This window comes from Gracilinanus agilis, chromosome 2 (genome assembly GCF_016433145.1).
Source record: "Gracilinanus agilis isolate LMUSP501 chromosome 2, AgileGrace, whole genome shotgun sequence".
In the NCBI taxonomy this organism is placed as follows: Eukaryota; Metazoa; Chordata; class Mammalia; order Didelphimorphia; family Didelphidae; genus Gracilinanus; species Gracilinanus agilis.
The window spans coordinates 695,083,714-695,104,211 of record NC_058131.1 but is presented as its reverse complement, the minus strand read 5'-3'; the positions used below and the strand labels follow the sequence as shown (position 1 = coordinate 695,104,211).

The 20,498-nt window shown below is 50.2% G+C and overlaps 1 protein-coding gene across 1 annotated transcript in view; it reads right to left on the bottom strand.

The window, feature by feature from the left end:
• CFAP46 (cilia and flagella associated protein 46) overlaps positions 1-20,498 on the bottom strand; it is a 160,677-nt gene that overhangs the window by 82,231 nt on the left and 57,948 nt on the right. The window contains exons 21-26 of the mRNA XM_044660305.1: positions 19,426-19,588; positions 17,337-17,421; positions 15,901-16,039; positions 15,405-15,588; positions 13,113-13,323; positions 8,805-9,061 (exon numbers count right to left, since the gene is read on the bottom strand). Of these exons, the coding sequence (XP_044516240.1) occupies positions 8,805-9,061; positions 13,113-13,323; positions 15,405-15,588; positions 15,901-16,039; positions 17,337-17,421; positions 19,426-19,588 (1,039 nt within the window). The remainder of the gene's footprint in view (positions 1-8,804; positions 9,062-13,112; positions 13,324-15,404; positions 15,589-15,900; positions 16,040-17,336; positions 17,422-19,425; positions 19,589-20,498) is intronic.

Here is a 20,498-nt window from a genome sequence, read left to right as displayed (position 1 = left end):
GGGTTAGGGTTAGGGTTAGAAATAAATTGTGGTATCTGCTCAGGTGATGGAGTATTATTGTGCTCAGAATAAAGAACTGAAGGAATTCCATGTGAACTAGAACGACCTCCAGGGAGTGATGCAGAGTGAAAGGAGCAGAAACAGGAGAACATTGTACACAGAGACGGATACATTGTAGCACAATCTAATGTAATGGACTTCTCTATTAGTAGCAATGCAAGACCCAGGACAATGCAGAGGAACTTATGAGAAAGAATGCTATCTACATCCTGAGAAAGAATTGTGGGAGCAGAAATACATTAGAAAAATATATGATCGATCATGTAGTGCTATATGGATATGATTAGAGTTTTGATGTTGAAGAATTGCTATACTGCAGATATGAATAATATAGAAATAGGTTTTGAACAATGATACATGTATAACCCAGTGGAACTGCTTATCAGATTTGGGAGTGGGGAGGAAAGAGCAGGGTGGGGTGGGGGATCATGAATCATGTAACCATGGAAAAATATTCTAAATAAAAAAGGAAAAAAATTCCCCCTCCAAAGTACCAGATGGGAGAGGGATCAGCTTTTCTTTAGTTTGGCCCCAAAGAAAAAACCCAAAGCAATGAGGGGAAGTTGCAATGGCTAATTTAGGCTGGGCAACAGGAAAAGTTCCTAGGAGTTCTCCCATGATGCCTGCCCCTAACCCTAACTGCCTGGCTTTAATCTCTCCCTCTGGGGTGAATTTGCCTTTAAAAAGGCAAAACTCAAGCCCAAACCCAACTTACCTTTGCAGCAAGATCCTCCGTTTTGGTTTCTGGCACTCTGGAGTGCCTTAACTCCTCCACCTTACCCACAATTCCCTCTCCAACTCCCATCCCCTACCAGCATCTCCCCCATTTTCGTGCTGCCTCTTGGCCACTAGAGGCCAGTATTGAGCACTCAGTTGTTTTTTTTTTCCTGTTGAGCTGACAACCCTTTTGCAGTGCTGCCTTTCTAGCACCCGAGGGCAGCAACAATAAAAAAAAATTGCAAACAAAAAAATTTATTTTTTGCAAATAAAATCCAATAAAATCATATAACATCATATAAAATAAAATAAGATAAAATATCCCTACCCCTTACCCTACTCCCACCCCTAATAATAAAAAATTAAAACTATAAAAATCTACAATAAGTAAATAAAAATACTTTGAAAATTATTTTCTTTTCCCCTTTCCTTTAACCTGATTATGTCAGGCAGCATGATTGCTACTCTGCAAGAAAGCCTTCTGGCTTTCGCCCATTTGGGAAACTTTAAGGTTTTCGGAATGCCTCCATTCCTTGATCCTAAATGTTAAGACACAACAGGCTAGCCTACGAAAAATGCAAGCTAAAATGTAAATTCAATTGGACAATTGGACAATTTCAAGCAATCCTTGCATGGTCCAATGGCAAAGGAGGATTCTATTCCCAAAATGTCTGATTCATGCAAGCCTGTTCCTGAACCATGGAGAGAGGAAAATCCTATTTCTCCTGAAATGCAGACAGAAGACCCTTCTCCTATGTCTCAGGTGGAGAACCTCCTCTCTTATATTGTGCAAATCCTGACTATCCCTCCCTCCCCTGCTCCTTCTCCAGACGCCCCATCCTCTCCTGTCCCTTCTCCCAGCCCACAACCCTCCCTAGCCCTGATACAACCTTGTCCTCCTACCATACTGGTTCCTCCCCATACTGCCTCAGTATCCACAGAGACAAGTACTAAGAAACCACAACCACTGACCAATTCCTATGAAGGTCTTTTCACCTTAAGGGAAGTACCCACAATAGGATGCAATGGGGATGTGTTAACATTAGAACACCATATGCCTTTCACACCCCAAGATATAAAGGAATTAAAATGTGATATCCCAGCTATGAAGAACCTATAGTGATAATGAAAAAGATGGCCAACATTTTTTTTCAATATGATCCTTCTTATAAAGATGTTGAAAATTTTCTCTAGGCCTTTCTAATGGAATGTGTGAGGAATAAGATCATCTCTCATGTTAATAAAGCCTGAGGGTACAATGCAGCACACTGGCCATCTCAGGATCCTCAATGGAATGTTAACATTCCTGAAGAATATTTGCAATTATATCATGCTGGGGATGCCATTCTCAAAGCAATGCTAGAATGCTCTGAAAGGCTGGATGCATGGACCAAATTTGAATGCCTTAAGTAATTCGATGATGAGACACCCTCCCAATTCATGGATAGGCTTATTAAGTTGGGAAGTAGGTACCTAGACCTTGACCTTTCTACTAAAAGGGATATTAGGCAAATAAGGCAACAGTTTGTCAACAACTATTGCAGAGTGGTCTAGGATTTATTAAAAACACATTGCCCAAATTGGCCTGATATGGATCTTGAGGAATTGAGGATAATTGCAGTTTATGTCTCTAAAGGCCATGAAGAGAGAAAGGCGAAGACTAACAATTTACCGGAAACAAAACAGAAGGAACTAAAATCTTTAAGTGATAGAATGGATAAAAAAGAAAGAAGGCATAATACTCAACCAATAGCACTTGCCCCTCTCCAAGAATACAGTGCCTATCTACTATCTTTATTTGAACCATCCTACTTGTCACACTGCAAAGTGGTCCATCAACCTGTATGCAACCTTTGGAGACTTTACTAAGCTAAAGACTAATTAATTTTAAGGGGTTTTCATAGCCCCACTACCTCTGACTGCTGACTTTTGATTTGTGTGTAATAAGATATAAGGGTCCATTTGGTAACTGAAATAAAGTGCTGTAGCAATATTTGTATTCCCCACCTCTGCTTCTGTAGAAATGTAATGGATGAGACATACAGAGTGTCAGTCTCATACCACCGGAGATGTGAAGGTATTCCTAGGGGGCATGATACCCCCAGATGACTCCCAAGAGGGAGCATTTCCCATCAAGTCTACTGCCTTCTGGATGACATTTTGGGACCCAAGAGAATTTTTTTTATTTTTTAGAAAAATTTTTTCCATGGTTACATGATTCATGTTCTTGCTCTCTCTCCCCTGCCCCCTCACCGCCCCCCCCCCTAGTAGCCGATGCACATTTCCTCTGGCTTTTTCCTGTGTCATCAATCAAAACCTATTTCCATATTATTGATAATTGTTCTAGGGTGGCCATTAAGAGTCTACATCCTAATTGTGTTTGCATCAACCCATGTGATCAAGCAGTTGTTTTTCTTCTGTGTTTCCGCTCCTGTAGTTCTTCCTCTGAATGTGGAGAGCATTCTTTTCCATAAATCCCTCAGAATTATCCTGAGTCATTGCAGTGCTGCTAGTCCAGAAGTCTATTACATTCGATTGTACCACATGTATCAGTCTCTGTATACAATGTTCTCCTGGTTCTGCTCCTTTCACTCTGCATCAATTCCTGGAGGTCTTTCCAGTTCACATGGAATCCCTCCAGTTCATCATTCCTTTGAGTACAATAGTATTCCATCACCAACAGATACCACAATTTGTCCAACCATTCCCCAATCAAAGGACATTCTCTCATTTTTCAATTTTTTGCCACCACAAAGAGCGCGGTCATAAATATTTTTGTACAAGTCTTTTTCCTTCTGATCTCTTTGGGATACAAACCCAGCAGTGGTATGGCTTGATCAAAGGGCCTACAGTCTTTTAGAGCTCCAAAGAGTATTTCTATCAGCAGTACAGAGGTTGGTGTTTTGGAATTTGTTGAAACCTCTCTCCTCAAGGTTGCAAGATTTGCTAGATGTAAAAGAACTTGCAGCATGTATCTGTCACACAGCGACTCATGTGACCGACTGTACCTTCTGCTGATAATGAATAACTGACTGTATTGATTGTGTTTGACTATTGATCGTGATAAGACTTCCTTACTGCCGAATCTGTACTATGTTGTGGCACTGTGTTCGACTGATCCTTGTACTTGAACAAATTGCCATTGTAGGACAATGCATGTGACCTATATTCACTTGATGTGCCTTTTGTGAATTTTTTGTATTTTCTTGAATGTATTCTTGCTTTATGTACCTCCTTTGCACTCACACGGCTGATCACGGCAAGTTAAAGAGGGAAATTAGTCTTCTGGCAAGTAGTTTCTATATTCTACTTCTGTGACTGTGAAATAGATGCATTTTTGATATTTTTCATTGTTTTTCTTCCTGCATGCGTGATGTAGTATTTGCTTTTTCCTCTCGTTTTTTGCATTTGAAGCACGTCACCAGTATTGAGAATATTTTTTTAAATTGTTTTGAATTTTGCAATAGAATAAGTTAAGATGTCCGTTTGCCTAACATATAAATGCGCACCCAAAAAGCTTTGCGCTATGGCAACCTGCCACTAGTTATTTAAATATTACGGGACTTTTGATCAATGAATATGTCTGATTCAAGGAGAAACAGAGCACAAAGGAGCACAGAAGTTAACCTGTGAAGTGCCAAATGAGCACAAAGGTAAAAGAGACCAAAACAATTCTGCTTTCCCTGGCTTTCCTAAACTTTCCCTTCCCAACCCTAAATAAACCTCCCTAACTTTCCGTGGAGTCTAACCTGATTTAATCTGCTCCTTAGCCTACCTAAAAAACTCCCTGGTTAATTTCCCTGCCATCCCGGACCCCGGCTACCTTCCTTCCCTTCCTTTCCCTCCCTTTTCCCTACCTCAGTGACTTATCCCGGTCATCCAGTAGCAAGTGTCTGAGGCCTGACTTGAACCCAGCACCTCCTGTCTCTAGGTCTGGCTCGCTCACTGAACCTTGCTGTAAGCCACGTGCCACCCAATTTCAATGAGCACAGGCACACCACAGCTGGTATACTTGCTCTGGAAATACAGTGACAAAAAGAAGGCCATCCTTGCCCTCAGAGAACTCCCGTTCTTTGGATCGGAAATAGCACACACGCAGAAGCAGTCGTGGCCCCAAAAGCTACAAGGCAATTCAGCGCAGGGCGTGGGGAGATTAGGACAGGCTCCTTCTAGGAGCTGGCACCGAGGCTGAGCTGAGAAGGAAGCGAAGGGTTCTGTGAGGTCAAGGGGGGGATGGAATGAGGAAATGGAGACGGAAGCCAGATGCCACAGATGGGATCACCAGGCAGATTCTACGAAACAAAGGGACACGTGGCTTAGGCCTGTAAAACTGGATGAGAATGAGCGGAGGACGGGAGGGAACGCTATGAACCACAAAGAGCAGAGGGGATGGCTTCGGCTCTGTTAGAAGAGAGAAGATAAAGCAAAGGAGAGCAGGGCTGGAGCTTGGAGTGGCCCCCCGGTACACCTGTGCCATCTAGTTTGCTTCTTTGCTCCACCAAGGAGGATTATCTTCATATTGAAATAAGAGTGTCGTGGGCCCTTTAGGAAACGCCTCGGGTATTGCTGAGGTGAAGACAGTCTGGAGGGCAAAAGACTGATCAAAAATATTTTAATAAAAAATGAAGATATTGAGGATGGTTAGCTTGGGGAAGAGAATATTGCAGGCACATGGCATCTGCCTCTCGTATTTCAAGGGCTGACGTGTGAAGGAGGGAGTAGACTGCTTTTCCTCAGCCCCTAACAGTAGAATTAAGAGCAAAAAGTGAAGTTCCCAAGAGGCAGATTTAGGCTGGGTAGGAGGAGAACCTTCCTCACCTTGAGAGTTCTCTAAATATGAGATGGGTTGGTTGTAGAGGGAATCTTCTCTTGGAGGAAAAGGTGGCTGACGGCTTATTAGTTAATTCATACCAGGAGACCCTTCTAACAGCTTCTTGGAATTCATCTCTGCTCATGTGTGCACAGTGTCATGTACATGTGTGTGTTCAGGAGCAGGGAGTCACTGGAGATCATGATAATTAGATTAAGTCGACACTGCCCATCTTTAGATTTAATCACCAAAGGTGAGAGCACCTCTCATTCTGGGAGGTCCTAACCCACGTGTGCTGGAGTGAGTGACGAATCAGAATCGACTGACCCGCCCCCCGGGCGGTCTATGAGAATCATCTATTGGGACTGGACATGCAAATTAGGAGGGAGGCACAGGAAGGGACACGTGAGTGACCCCTTTAAAAAGAGGGAGTTGAGTGAGTGAAGCTTCTGCTGGTTTGGTGAAGGGACCTGAGGGCGCTTCGCTGGTTCGTGACAGAGACTGTTCCGTGTGGTGAGTTTAAAGACTGAATCTTCCTGAACTTCTATCAAGAACCTTCTTTTTATAGACTCTGTGAAGGAAGTTTGCTCCATTCACCTCCGGGCCTCGGGCCCTTTAACCCTCAGCTGAGGGACAAGATCTACCTGGACTAACCAGTGGGATAGATTCTTATTTCCGTACTTCCTCTCTCTCTTCTTATGTAAATAAACTTCCATAAAAGTCAGTTTTGATTTGAGATTATTATTCTTAATTGAGGATCGATAATAGTTCAATCCTCTGGCGACCATCTTTAATATATTGAGTCCATAAAACCCCCTTTTTCACCCTTACAAGGTGACATGATTGGAGCTGAATTCTAAGAAGAGGAGGAAGGGGAAGCTCTCCTTGGTGAGGGAGATACTAACAGACAACTAAAAGACGACTGGCTGATGGTTCACAGACTTTCAGACCTCTTCCCTTCTGAAACCATTGGGGATGAATTCACTCTTTTCAGTTCTTATGCTGGTATTTTGGTTTTCTTCTTTATTTTAAAATCAAATTGCCCGATGGCTTGTTTGTTTGTTTTTAAAATAAAACCAGATTTTAGTTTTATTAGTTCAATGGTTTTCTTACTTTCAATTTTATAAATTTTGCCTTCAATTTTCAGGATTTCCAATTTGGCATTCAATTGAGGACTTTTAATTTTGTCCTTTACACATTTTTTTTAACATTTAAAGCCCAACTCATTGATCTGTGTTCTCTATTTTAATGATGTAAGCATTTAGGGAGGCAAACTTTCCCCAAAGTATTGCTTTAATCGCATCCCATTTTGATACATTGTCTCATTGTTGTCATTCTCTTTAATGAAATTATTAATTGCTTCTATGACTTATCTTTGACTCATTCATTCTACAGGATTCTAATATTTAATTTCTAATTAATTTTAATCTAAATTTCCATGACCCTTTATTGAATGTAATTTTTATTTGCATTATGATCTGGAAAAAGACACACTGAATATTTCTGCTATTCCTGGGAGTTTTAATTTTGGGATCTCTTTTAGGTGGGTATTAGTGAATTCTTTCCATTTCTATTTTATCCTTTGACTCTGGAATATTAGGGAAGTTTTCCTTGATAATTTCTTGAAATATGATGTCTAGGCTTTTTATTTATTCATTTTTATCATGGCCTTCAGGCAGTCCAATATTTCTTAAATTATTTCTCCTGGATCTATTTTTCCAATGAGATATTTCACATTTTCTTCTATTTTTTTTCATTTTGGGGGATTTTGTTTTCTTGTTTCTCGAGTCATTAGCTTCCATTTGTCTGATTCTATTATTCTTTAAGGAATTTTCTTCAGTGAGCTTTTTTGTACCTCTTTTTCATTTGGCCTATTCTGCTTTTTAAAGCATTCTTCTCTTCAAGGGATTTTTATGCCTCTTTTACCATTACCCAATTTTGTTTAAGGTATTATTTTCTTCAGTATTTCTCTGCTTCTTTTTATCATTCTCTTGCATTGTTTTCATGTCTTTTCCTATAGTTTTTCCTCTACTTCTCTTATTTGATTTAAAAAAGCCTTTTTGAGGTGTTCCAGGAATTTTTGGGGGGGGCCTGAGACGAATTCACATTTTCATTTGAAGCTTTGCATGGAGCTGTCTTGACTTTATCATCTTCCCGTGAGTCTGTCGGTAAAAGGGGCACTTCCACAAGTTTCAGGGGTTTTGTGCTACTATTTTCAGTTCGCTCCAGAGATCTCTAGGTTTTCAGTGCTACCGAGGTAGTCTTTACTAAGCCCAGGAGTGGTCACTGCTCTCTTGGACTTTGTTTCCCTGAAACCACCACACACACCTCCTGGCCTGGGACTGTGACGAGGTCCCCCACTCTTTTTGCAGCCAAAATTGCTAGTGCTCTCTGTTGTCTTAGAATTGAGACGAGGTTCCTTATCCGCCTGTGAATGAGAACAAGCACTCCTTCCTGATGTGGAACTATGAACTAGCTTCCCGATCCTCTGATTGTACCCTGAAACTGCGTGTGGGCAATGCAACAGGGTCCTGAACCCAAAGCCAGCAAAAAGGCCCCCTTGCAATCTCCTTCCAGCCGGTTGTGTGACGTCCCCATCTCCTCCCTCCATGGATGATGAGCTCTCCAAGCTGCTGTTGCAGCCACTGTAGCTGTCCTAACACATGGCCTTTGCCGCATTCTATGCCGTCAGGGCCCAGCACCACCTGCATGATCCAGACCTTTTCTGCCGACCTCTTAAGTTGTCTTGGTCAGGGAAGTTGTTTCACCCGATCTTTGGGTCGGTTCTGCCACTCTGGAGCTCTCTGAGGCATTTTTCGTGGTTTGGGACGAGAATCTGCCATCTCGTCTCCCAGAACCTACACGTATTTTCACGGACTCAAAGCAAGTCACTCGTTTGAAGGACAGATGTTTAACGATGGATGAATTCTTATTGGAAGTGTTGCAGAACACTGTTATGCTAACCAGGGAAAAGGGTGGGATGTCACTGCTACTTGGGGAGGACTTGGGAGTTCCTGGAAGAGGGGGCAGGGAGCCGACATCTCCAGGAAAGCCCTAGAGGCCACTCAAGCTCCCTAACCCTGGGCTTCTTGGGGCCTGCTCTCATCCCTCGAAAGAACTGAGGGGAAAACACTGAGGGTCCGGGTCAGGCCATGACTCCCGTTTCAGGGACACCCGCCAAAGGCAGCGGCCGCCTCACGGAGGCGGAGGGTCTTACCTCCCAAATGCGCAGGACACACCTGTAGGCCATCAAGGAATTCTCATACTGAGAAGGCACATTTCCTGACATTATGGCCAGGAGCGTGTAGGCCTGGGTCAGCACGTCCAGCTTCCTCACATTGTTTAGGGACTCAAAGGTCAGCTTCGCAGGTACCTTGGAAGTCTCTTCCACAAGTTCCTCTTGGCTTACGGACATTTTCTCTACAAAACCAAAGTAAACCCCGGGTTGATCAAACGCCGCTTCAGAGAGCTTTTCTTAGGGAAAATGGCGATACCCAAGAATGGAGCATGTTGGGGCCCCCTTCAGTTCAAGGAGAAATCAAGGGCTTGCGTGCATCGAGGGAGGTGGGTGGAGAAAAACGAAGGCCAAGGATGCCCTCCAGAGCATGGGAATGAGGGCTGCAGTGTCCCCGGAGTCTGGAAAATCCACGGACAGGTTTTTGGCCCTCCATTTGGGTCAGAGAAGAAGCCTGCACTTATTCTTTTCCTTTTATAGGGTGTTTTTAGGACCTTATTTTCAAATTTGGGCTAAGTACTTGCTCAGTGCTAAGAGATCTCCCTGTATGTTTTCTGCTGGGTTTACGGATTTTAACTTTAAAAAGGAATGTTGGGATTGAGGTAAAACATGTTGATGTTTAGACACCACCATGCATGGATTTTATGCTTTTCTGAGTTCGCCTTTCTCTGTGTTGTCTGCTAGCCTTTGCAGGTAGTCTGTGGCTTCTGCGAAACTCCCTCCCCTGCCCCAAACTCCCGTTTAGTTTCTTCTGCCACCCCACAATAGAGCGAAACATGATGGGGAAAGTGGAAACGTGGAAGGGCTGCCTGTGCTCGCTTCCTCCTCTGCCCTGCTCTTGTCTCCCCTCCTTCCAGTCTCCCTGACCTGGCCTTGAGTCTGCTGCCCAGAGCTTCTGGGCAGTGAGCTGCCAGGAATGCAGGCAGGGACCGGGGTCTCAATCCCAGTGACTGGCACTGGCACGGTTGCCAGGCCTGCAGCAGCCACCCAGATCTGGTCATCCAACTTATGGCCTCAGCTGCCCTTCCATAAACATAAGAAAGTATCGATACCATGAGTAAGAGAAATTGGAAATGGAATCTCCTCAGCCTCTCTGGGGCTCGGCAGGATGAGGGCACGAACTAGAGTAGGATTCTGGAAGAGAATCCCCTGTGCTTGTGTTGGCGAGCCTATGGCACGCATGCTGGAGGGGCTGCTCCCCTGCCCCTCTCTACTGTGCCCGAGGACCTGTCTCACATCGCCCGGCCCTCTGCCCAGCAGCCCAATGGGAGCACTTCCTCCCTCCCCTGTCTGGGGCAAGGGGGCGGATCACACGCGGCATGAGGGTGCAGTTTGGGCACCAGATCTCTAAAAGGTTCACCATCATTTTCCTACACTTACAGAGGGAACAAAGAGAACCAGAGCAATGAAGAGCGCATAGAGCAACTGGGTGATGAGAAATACTTGTACACACGAGCAAATCCAGAAGCTGTAAGGGTGGAGGAATCATAGAGACAGAGACTGAAACAAAACTGTCACCAAAATAAATCACAGATGAGCGAGACAGACAGAGAGATTATCCTGAAACTAGCAGGAAATCTGTCGGGGAAGTAGCCAGGCCATCTAGCATTTTGGCAGGGAAGAAATCAAGTCAAGGCCTGGATGAGAAAAAAAAGACAGCATGTAGCTGATAAAAGTCTCATTTCTCTAATACACAGAGAAAGAAATGAAATTTGTAGAAATAAAAGTCATTCTCCAATGGATTCATGGTCAAAGGATATGAACAGGCAGTTTTCAATGAAGAAACCAAAGTCATTGAGCATCAGCTTAAAAAATGCTCGGAATCACTATTTATCAGAGAAATTAAAATTAAACAACTCTGAGGTACTGCCTCATACCTATCAGATGGTCCGATTTGGCTGCTGCAAGAAAAGTAGCGACTATTGACAAAAAAGGATTGGGGGGTGGGAGATGGGATGTGGGAAATTGGGACACTGATGCATTGTTGGTGGAGTTGTGAACGGATCCAACCATTGTGGAGGACAATTTGGAACTCTGCCCAAAGGGCTCCCAATCTGTGCACACTCTTGATCCAGCAATACCGCTACTAAGTCTGTATCCCAAAGAGATTAAAAGGGGGAGGAAGGGGAGGACCTGTTTGTACAAAGATAGTTAGAGAAGCTCTTTGGGATAGCAAAGAACTGGAGAGTGAGGGCTAAACAAGTAGCGCTGATCTGTTTGGGATGGGGGTCTCCTGGGAAGTGACAGGCAGGATGGCTGCAGAGAAACCTGACCTAGAGCGGCGACCCAAGACAATCTCAGAGCTTCAGGATGCAGAACGCCATCTGCCCCCCCCAAAGAACTCCCCAAGTCTGACTTCCGACTTCCTCTTTTCTCACTTGAGATCTCTTCTCCCCATGACCAATCCGCCCAAAATGTCCTGAAATCCATCCCCACTTGCTCTGCCTCAGTGAGTGGGGAGGGCTGGGGAGGAGCGAGGGACGGAGGGCAGGCGGGAGGCAGAGAATGACCATGGAAAGGGAGCTCCCGGCCATACCGGCAGGCACTCGGCCTCCCTCGGGGGGAGGGCAGGGATCTCCAAGGGCCGGCTCAGGTGCGGGGCCTGGCGCTCCATTCACTAAAGGCCAGCTTTCATCTAAAGTGAGGAGCCCCCATCTCTCCCCTCCTGGCTCTCCCCGTCTCTGCTTCTCTCTGGGTGTCTCTGTCTCCCTCATTAGCTCCCTTGGGTTCAGTTATCATTTGGGGCAGAGGATTCTCAGGTCTCTATATCTAGCCTCAGGTGCTCGCTCTCTCTCTCTCTCTCTCTCTCTCTCTCTCTCTCTCTCTCTCTGTCTCTGTCTCTCAGTCTCTGTCTCTGTCTCTCAGTCTCTGTCTCTGTCTCTCAGTCTCTGTCTCTGTCTCTCAGTCTCAGTCTCTGTCTCTCAGTCTCTGTCTCTCTATGTCTCTCTCTCAGTCTCTGTCTCTCTATCTTCTCTCTCTGTCTCTGTCTCTCTCTTCTCTCTATGTCTCTCTGTCTCTCCATGTCTCTGTCTCGCTCTCAGTCTCTGTCTCTGTCTCTCAGTCTCTCTGTCTCTCCATGTCTCTGTCTCGCTCTCAGTCTCTGTCTCAGTCTCTCTGTCTCTGTCTCTGTCTCTCTATCTTCTCTCTCTGTCTCTGTCTCTCTGTCTCTCAGTCTCTGTCTCTGTCTCTCTATGTCTCTCTCAGTCTCTGTCTCTCTCTTCTCTCTAGGTCTCTGTCTCTCTGTCTCTCCATGTCTCTGTCTCAGTCTCTGTCTCTCAGTCTCTCTGTCTCTGTCTCTGTCTCTCTCTCAGTCTCTGTCTCTCTATGTCTCTCTCTCTCTCTCTCTCTCTCAGTCTCTCTCTCAGTCTCTCTGCCTCTGTCTCTGTCTCATCAGCTCCGCCTTGGGCCCCATCTCTGAGCGGAGGATCCTCAGGCCTCTGTAGCCAGCCTCAGGCGCTCTCTGGCTGTCCGTCCGTCCGTGTGTCAGTCTGTGTGTGTCTCTGGGCAGAGGATCCTCGGGGCTCTCTCCTAAGCTCCTGTTTCCTGGGTCCTCAAAGAGGCCGCACGGCCCAAGCAGAGCTCCCACTCTTCGGCCCCTGAGGCCAGCTCAGCTTTGCCCAGGCTTTCGGGCCTCCCCGCCTTCCCCTCTGGCCCTGCGCCCCTGCTTCCTGGGCTGCTCTCTCCCAGGAGAGCCCCGGCCTGGCCTCTAGCAGATGCTGGCGAGACGCTCATTTCCTTCTTCCCCAGAGACCCTCTTTGCATCCAGAGCGCTTCTGTCCTTCGGCTGCCCACCTGGTAGCGTCGTTACCCAGAACTCCTTATTCTCCCGGATGCCACATCTCCAGTCTGTCACTGCACAGCCACCCCCTCCCCTTTGCTCATGCAGGCCCTCCCCGGCCCCTGGTCTCCTCACTCCCACCCACTTGCCACTTGGCCCCAAACTCCAGTTTTCTGTTTATGCAAATCCGCCAGTACCCTCCCCTGCTCAGGAACTCCCCGGGGCTCCCTATTGCCTCTAACATGTAATAGCGACACCTTCTGGGTCGCTTCAAGCCTTCGTCTCTCCAGCCCTTCTGATAGTTATCGCTCTCCTTCCCGTCCTGGTACGGCCCAAATGCCTTCTCTCTCCACTCTCGGCGCTGTGCCTTTGCCCACTTCAGTGCTGCCTGCTGCCCTTCCCCAGGGCCAAGGGCAATGCCCACCTGAGGAGGGGCCCCCCCAGTCCTTCCTGACTCGGGGATCAGCCGATGGCCTTCCGGGGTGCAGCCGTGAGCAGAGGGGAGAGCCTACCTGACTCGGGGGAGTCCTCGCCGGGGTCCTCCACTGGGATGGGGGAGACGTCCACATCCTCCGTGCGGGTGTGGTCCGACTTCATGCAGACGAGAAGCTCGATAGCCAAATTCAGGTGGAAGAAGACGTTGTTGATGGGAAACTGATTGCAATAGAGCCACTCGGAGAACTCCAGCAGGTAAGAGATCTTCTGCCACGTGTTCTCTGGTTTCTTGGAGGAGAGAAAGAAGGACGCCGAGGCACGCACTGACCCGTCGGGGAAGCCCGGCCGGGTGGCCGAAAGGCCCCCGGAAGCCCGGCCCCTGGCGGGAGCCCCGGAAAGGTCTGGGGGCTCGCGCTGAAGTGGGCATCTACCGCCAGAGAGAGAGCCAGGGACTGGCCTCACCCGGCACCAGGGCCGTCACTTGCTGGGGCTCCCGAGCTTAGAGGATCCATCTGAGAGCGAGATTGGCCCGGCGATCAATGAGCACGTATTCAGCTCCTACTGGGTGCCAGGCCTGGGCTAAGGCCTTAACTTCGAAGCCTGAGCCGACTTGTATTCGTTCAAAACCCCTCCCACCCTGCGGCCTTTCCTTCTTCTCTAGCCAGAGCCACAGTGCTGGGGTGGGGTGGGAGGGAGGGGACGCCCTGCCGTACCTGCCTTCGCTGGCCCTGGCCTGCCCTAGACTAAGGTGGAAGGTGGACATGGATGAGATGGGATGAGCTGCCTCCATTCCTTCTGAAGAAGCCAATAGACCACCTCCAGGCTTTCCTCCCACTGGCCCCACCTTGAAGCTTCGGGCCTTGCTGCCCCCCCTCCCTCTGACCTCGCCATCCGCTCTTCACCTCTAGATCAAAAGCCGTCGGGCTTTTCCTATTTCTGTCATCCCTGCTTTGCAGGCCTCTGTGCTTTCTCATTGACCTGCTCATTAAGGGCTTACCATGTGCCGAGCACTGTGGAAAGTGCCACCCACCCATCCATCCGTCTGTCTATCTGTCCATCCATCCATCTATCCTTCTCTTCATCCATCCATCCACCCATCCATCCGTCTATNATCCGTCCATCCATCCGTCCATCCATCCATCCATCCATCCATCCATCTATCCATCCGTCCATCCATCCGTCCATCCATCCATCCATCCATCCATCCATCCATCCATCCATCCATCTGTCTATCCGTCCATCCATCCATCCACCCATCCATCCGTCCATCCATCCATCCGTCTGTTGTTCAGTCATTTCAGTCACGTCCCATCCTTTGTGGCCCATTGGAAGGTTTTTGTGATAGATGTGGAGAGGACGACCATTTTCTTCTCTGCCTTATTTTACAGATGAGGAAACTGAGGCCAATAGGATAAAGTAACTTGCTCAGGGTCACAGAGCTAATTGTCTGAGGCCATATTTGAACTCAGCTCTTCTTGACTCTAGGCCTGGTGCTCTGTTAATTAGATATACTGGACCTGTGTTACCTCTACATCGAATGTGCCAGGGAAGAAACACAGGAATAAAAGAATCCTTGTGAAGTCCTTCAATCTAAACAATTGTTCCTCATCTCTCTCTCTGTCTCTGTCTCTGTCTCTGTCTCTGTCTGTCTGTCTCTCTGTCTCTGTGTGTGTGTGTGTCTCTATCTCCTCCCTCCCTCTGTCGCCCCCCCCCTTTCTCTCTCAGCGCCGGAGTCCTGCATCTATATTTAAAAATAAACCAACACAAATTGGTCGATGGCATCTTAACCCACCCAAATGAGTGACGCCAGGGAGAGGGAAGCCTGAAGGAAGCACAAAGGCGGCAGCAGGTGGCACGGCTCCTGCGGTAGCTCTGCCAATGCCGCCATCTCAGTCCTTGCCTTTTGCCAGCAGCAGCTGGGCACCCCTCCCCTGCTCACCCCCTCCAAATGGGCCTTTAGAGGAAGGTCCTGGGAACCCTGAGCTTGGCGCTGCTACCCGCCCGGGGCACCTCACGTCCGGGGCCGGGAGGGAGCGACCGTGGCCGAGTGCGCTCGGAGCCCTGCTCTCTTGGGGGTCCCCGTCTGCAGTCAGCTCCTCGGGGAAAGGCGGCCTCTCCCGAATGCCCCTCCCCCGGTCTCCTGGCTTCCTCAACTGGCCACTCTGCTGGGACTCTGGGCCCTTCCAAGCGTCCGAAGCAGCCCGGGCTCCGAGCCGAGGGGCGCCCAGGCCTTAGCGGCAAGCGGCCTCCCCCGGGCATGGGAATGGGGTCCTTGGCCAGAAGAGAGCCCGCTTCTCCTCCTCTTTCTGTGGCGCCACAGGAAGGGAAAGGGAGGCATCCCCTGGCGCCGCCCGCCTCCCCGGACTCACCTGCAGGGCCTGGATGGCGTTGTAGTAGCAGTTCAGGCTTCCAAGGGGGTCCTTGGAGTTGGAAGCCAGGCGATGCCACATCTGGGACAGGTAGTCTTCGCTCGTGTCCTTAAACTTCTGGATCTCCATCGAGAAGTTCTGGCCGAGTTTGGCCTTGACTATCACGATGTGCTTGAAGAGCAGGCTGAACGAGAAGAGCCCGGATGGGAGGCCGACGGGCTTCTCGGCCCGCCCCCACCCTGGCAGGAAGGTCTGAGGGGCCTCCCTGGCCCAGCTGAGAACACGGAGGCCCAGGAAGGCTGGGCAGCTGAGGAGGAATCACTTGCCGGGACACCCGGGAGCCCACAGCGCCTTATCCGTGTGGAGTCTCCAAGGGGGATTTCATGGCTTCGGTGGGGGAGGCGGAGGCCCTCTGGGTCTGGGAAGGGCCCCTCCGCCCCCGCCCTGTGGCCCGAGTCCAGAGAAGCTGGGAAACCTGCCCCGTGGAGGCACTTACAGGCGGTGAGAGGCGCGGGGCAAGATCTGAACCGCTTGCTCCAGAACCCGGAGGCCTCCCTGCAGGTCATTCTGGTCGGCGTACATGTGGAAGAGGAGCCCGTACAGGGCCGTCTTCAGGCTGGTGTCGTCCTCGCTGCCTGTAGGGGGGAGCCGAAGCAACGCCACGCTCGCCACCTCTCTCGCGGCCGCCAGGACCCGTGATTTGTACCAGAAGGAATGAGCCTTGATTGGGGACGCAAATATCACCCCGGGAAGGCTCTGGAGGCCAGAGGCCCTTCCGGGCTTCGTTTTTAGCCAAGGTCAGGGACAGAGAGGTGGCCAGCCCAGTGAGGAGACGGCTGTGTGAAGGGGTCGTACGCAGTAGGGTGGGAACGGAGGCTTCGCTGGCACGCGGTTATAGGAACTTTGTAGAGAGGACTTATTACAGTGAGTCAAGGAGAAGAGGCTGCGAGCCCTCTAAACCCCGAATGTGGAGAGAGCCTCGTCCTCAGAGACATGGAGAAGCGGAGGCTGTGGCTGCCGTTCAACGAACTAGCCTGTGGACTCATTTGGGAGCTCAAAAGAGGAGCCGAGCTTAAATCACTGAGGGATCTTCGATCGAGCCCCAGGCTGAGTGAGGCGCTTTTCCTGTTGTTGGTGGACAACTACGGCAAGCCTCGTCCTCCCTGGCTTATTGGGTTTAACTTGCTCTTTCCCGATTTCATCTGACTACCAGACGTGCTTTGTGAGATTCCCAAATCCCTTTGCCTTGTCAGTCCTGCCAGAGCTGGCTGTTTATAGACAGAGTAGAGGAGCCGTTTTCCCTAGACACCATTCCTTGACAGTAGGCCATGGACATAAGGTCTCAGTTATCCCTCTCACCTCCTTACCTGTCCTTGTTAAACATTAAACAAGCCTTTTTATAAAACTTCCTGCTAGTCTCCTTCCCAGTCTTCAAGAACCCACTTAATTTAAATCGCTTCCCTGGCTGTGTTGATTTCTGTTTCTGTTTATTTCCCCAGCTAAGTGTGTTATTGTGTTACCTCTCCCTAATCAGCTGTGCGCTGGTGTTTCCCCTCTTCCTCCCTAGCTACTTCCCCATTCCCCTAAAAGTACTGTTATCTTCAGTTACCATCCTTCAACGCCAAGGCAGTGCCCTCACTTTAGAAAGACTAACTTGATAGCTCTGTGGAGAAGGGATCAGAGAGGGCGGACCAGATGCCAGAAGGACTCCAGCTGGGGATCTGACCACAGTCTCGTTGAGAGCAGGGGAGGGGTCTGGGTTTTGGTCCAATTTCACGACTTCCAAAGTATTGGGCGGTTCCCAAAGTGGCCCGAGTGTTCTACCTCCTCCTCCCCCACCACGCCAAGGAACAGCTTTGTGTGTCTCTGCATGGATGGTGTCTGTTCATATAGACGCATACACACTCCCCAAGTGTTGGCTTGTCTGCAAACCTGGAAGGAAGCGGGTGTTGGTGCTTCCACTGTGCTGAAGGTCCATGCTGGGCCACTGATGGAGAATGAAGGACATTTCTTCACACTAAAGAGAAAGGACAAAGGACAGTGGTGGGGGCCCGTCTTCATCCTCCCCATCTCTCTCCCTCACAAGCGTGGGTGGGAAAGGGCAACCCCCACTGATGGAGACTTTGAGCAGAGGCCCACTCTGGAGGGGGACCTAATCCCTTGCCTTGGCTGGAAGGGCCTCGTGAGCAGGGATTTAGGGCCTGAGGTGCCCAGCAGAGCTTCTTGTCCATCCCAGCCCCAGCTCCTGCCTCTGCCCAGGGCCCAGTGCTACCCACCCCAAGTCAGAAAATCCCTCCTTCTTCCCCTTCTCTTCACCTCCTTTCTCTTTCCCTTCCCAGAGCCTCCAAGGAGAGGCTGCTGAGGCCCATCCCTCAACAAAGGGCTGACGGCGCATCTCTTTTTAGAACAAGCTCCACCGATTAGCCACTCTCCCTGGACTTGAATGCAGGAAGCCCCAAGTTCCAAGCCTACTCGGATACTCACTAGCTGGGATCCAGGCAAGTTAGTTCATCTTGCTCTTTGCCTCAGTTCCCCTCTCTGTCAAATGTGTTTGTGTTGAGGCCCTGTCTAGCTCTGTACCTATGAGCCTATAATCTTTCTTCTCAAGTGTAGTCCTGCATCTCCACCCAGAGGTCCCAGGGGCACCTCGAGGCCAACATATCAGACGGGGAGCTCCTCTTGCCCCTCTCCCTTCTCCATTCTGACCCAAAGCACCCCTTACTTCCTAGGTCTCCAGGTTCAGCATGCAGGAGCAGCTGCTCTCTCTTCTCTGTCCCTCGCCCTCACCCATCTGACCAGTGATCAAGCTTCTCCCTTGTGCATCGTCTCTTCCCCATGTAGGAGAACAAGTGCCCCGCTGCTCTCGGGCCGAAGCTCCTGTCCCCCTCCCCGAAGGCCCCGCTCTGTGTCTGCCCTCTGGATCCATTCTCCACCAGCTGCCAAACTGGCTTTATGGAGATAGAAATCTGGCTGTGCCACCCCCGGATGGAGGGAAACAATCTTCCTGAGGTCATTTTGCCTCCAGAGGAAAGCTAAAGGCCCCTGCCTGGCCCGCTGAGTCTCCCCTGCTTGTTCCCATCCCCTTCCTGTCTGACTGGCCTGGTGGTTGGGCCTTGGGAGAGATCCTGGTTTTTGTTCGCTGCCATCTTGGGACATGTGAGCCAGGAAGGTTCCAGCATGGACAGCTCCTTCCCTTTCAAGGACCAAGTCTCGCCCCCTCGCCATGAGGGCTCTGGAGCTACTCACTAAGAACCATCCTTTTCTTCTCCCCTCTGTCTCCCCAGGAGAAGGCAAACCCCCTGAGGGCAGAGAAGGCTTCTGGCTTTGCATTCCCGGTGCCAGCAGCAAGGCCAGCACACAGGAGGTCCCTGGCACCAGCTTCTTGAATTGAAATGAGTTGAGAGGACGGACTTTGGAGTTGGGGAACAAAAGTGAGTCCACACGCGGAGGCCGGAATGAGCAGCAGCCGGCCAGCCTAGCTGGGTCTGGGCAGCAGAGGGCCCTTTGGCCGTCCAGGAGGCCCCGAGGGCTCCGGCAAAGGAAATGATGGCCAAAAGGCAGTGAAGGAGGGAGAGCCAGCTGGGGGGCAGAGGTGGGCAGCACACGGACCTAAGCATCCCCCAAGGATATACCGGGCTACGCAGGGCTTCTTGGGGCTCCCCCGACCCCGTTTCCACAGCAGGCCGAGCAGAAATCTTTGGTTAAAGCGTACGGATTAAAGAATGTGCAAGGACTCTGCAAAGATAAGTGGATCACCTGCGAGCAGCCAGAGTCACTGGGAGGGGGGGGGCGGATTTGGAGCCACCTCAGGGAAAGGCTGCCCCAAAGAGTCAGTGTTTTCTGTGCCCGAGCCCAGGGCCTGCCTGGCGGGCGGTCTGGCATCTGAACCCCGGCTCTGATCGTCACCGAGTGACCCTGAGCAAAGCGCAGCCCAGCCTCAATTTTTCAAAAAGAATCAGTTGGGGAGTGAGGCGAGGCCGCTGGGCAAACCCACCCCCCTCCCCGCGTCCCAGTGCCTCACCTTCTTTTGGGTTTTGGTCTTATTGATGATTTTGAGGATCTGCTGGATGGACGTTTTCAGCCTCTTCCGACAGAAGGCGGAGCTGAAGAACGGGAAGCAAGTGTTCCAGTAATGGCGGGCTGACTGCATCACCAGCGTGTGGTTCCCTGCCAAGCCTCCATACCTGGGGAAGGAGTCGACGCCTTTCAGGGGAGAGAGGAAGAGTCCAGGAGCCGACGTTTTCATGGGCCCGTGCCTACTGCGAAGCTTGACTCGGTTTACTCCCTGTGCTTCTGGGCACTGGGCCATTCAGACCCCGGGCCCAGCCGGGAACACACGCTTAGAGCCAGGGACTCTTGGTCCAATGGCCTCGTTTGACCCATTTGGAAACTGAGTCCCCAAATGCCGAGAGGCTTCTTTCCCTAAAGGGTCCCTTTGTGGAAAGTAAGTGGCTCTGAAACCCAGACCTCTGCCCCAAAGGCCAGTGCTGAGGCCTCCAAAGCCTGCTCTTCTGGTGACTTCCTGTCACTGGTCCTCGGTTTCTCACATGAGCCTTCGATCAAAGCTCCATTTACTCTCTATGGGAGCCAACTGAAGGCTGGCCAAGCACCAAGGAGAGGCCGCTCTCTTCCTCCCACCAAGGAGGCAGCTTCGGTTCAAGTCCCGCCTCCCCAGCCAAGGGGCCACACGAGGGGCCCCCCCAGGAGGCGCCCTGGAGACCCAGAACTAAACCACCCCTGTGAGTCTACTATGGACTCTGCAGGAGGCGGCAGGGGAGCTCTGGGCGGCTTCGGCCCCATTCGGCCCCCTGAGGAGAGCCGATGGGAAAGGTCAGAGAGAGGTGACCCATCTTCTCCTCTGCCCCCACGGTCAGACACGTGGCAAGGCCGTCATCGCCCAGCGAATCTGGACCGCCATCGTGTCCTAACGCAGAAGGGCAGCCTGGGGCCTGGCACACCGCAGGACCAACAGGCTTGCTGAATGGAACAAAGGGGTCGAGGGGCCGCCCGGTGGCGGGGAAAGGAGCACCAAAGGAGCCGAGGATGTCAAGAAGAGAGGGAGGATGGGAGAGGACGAGGGCAAGCATCATTTGT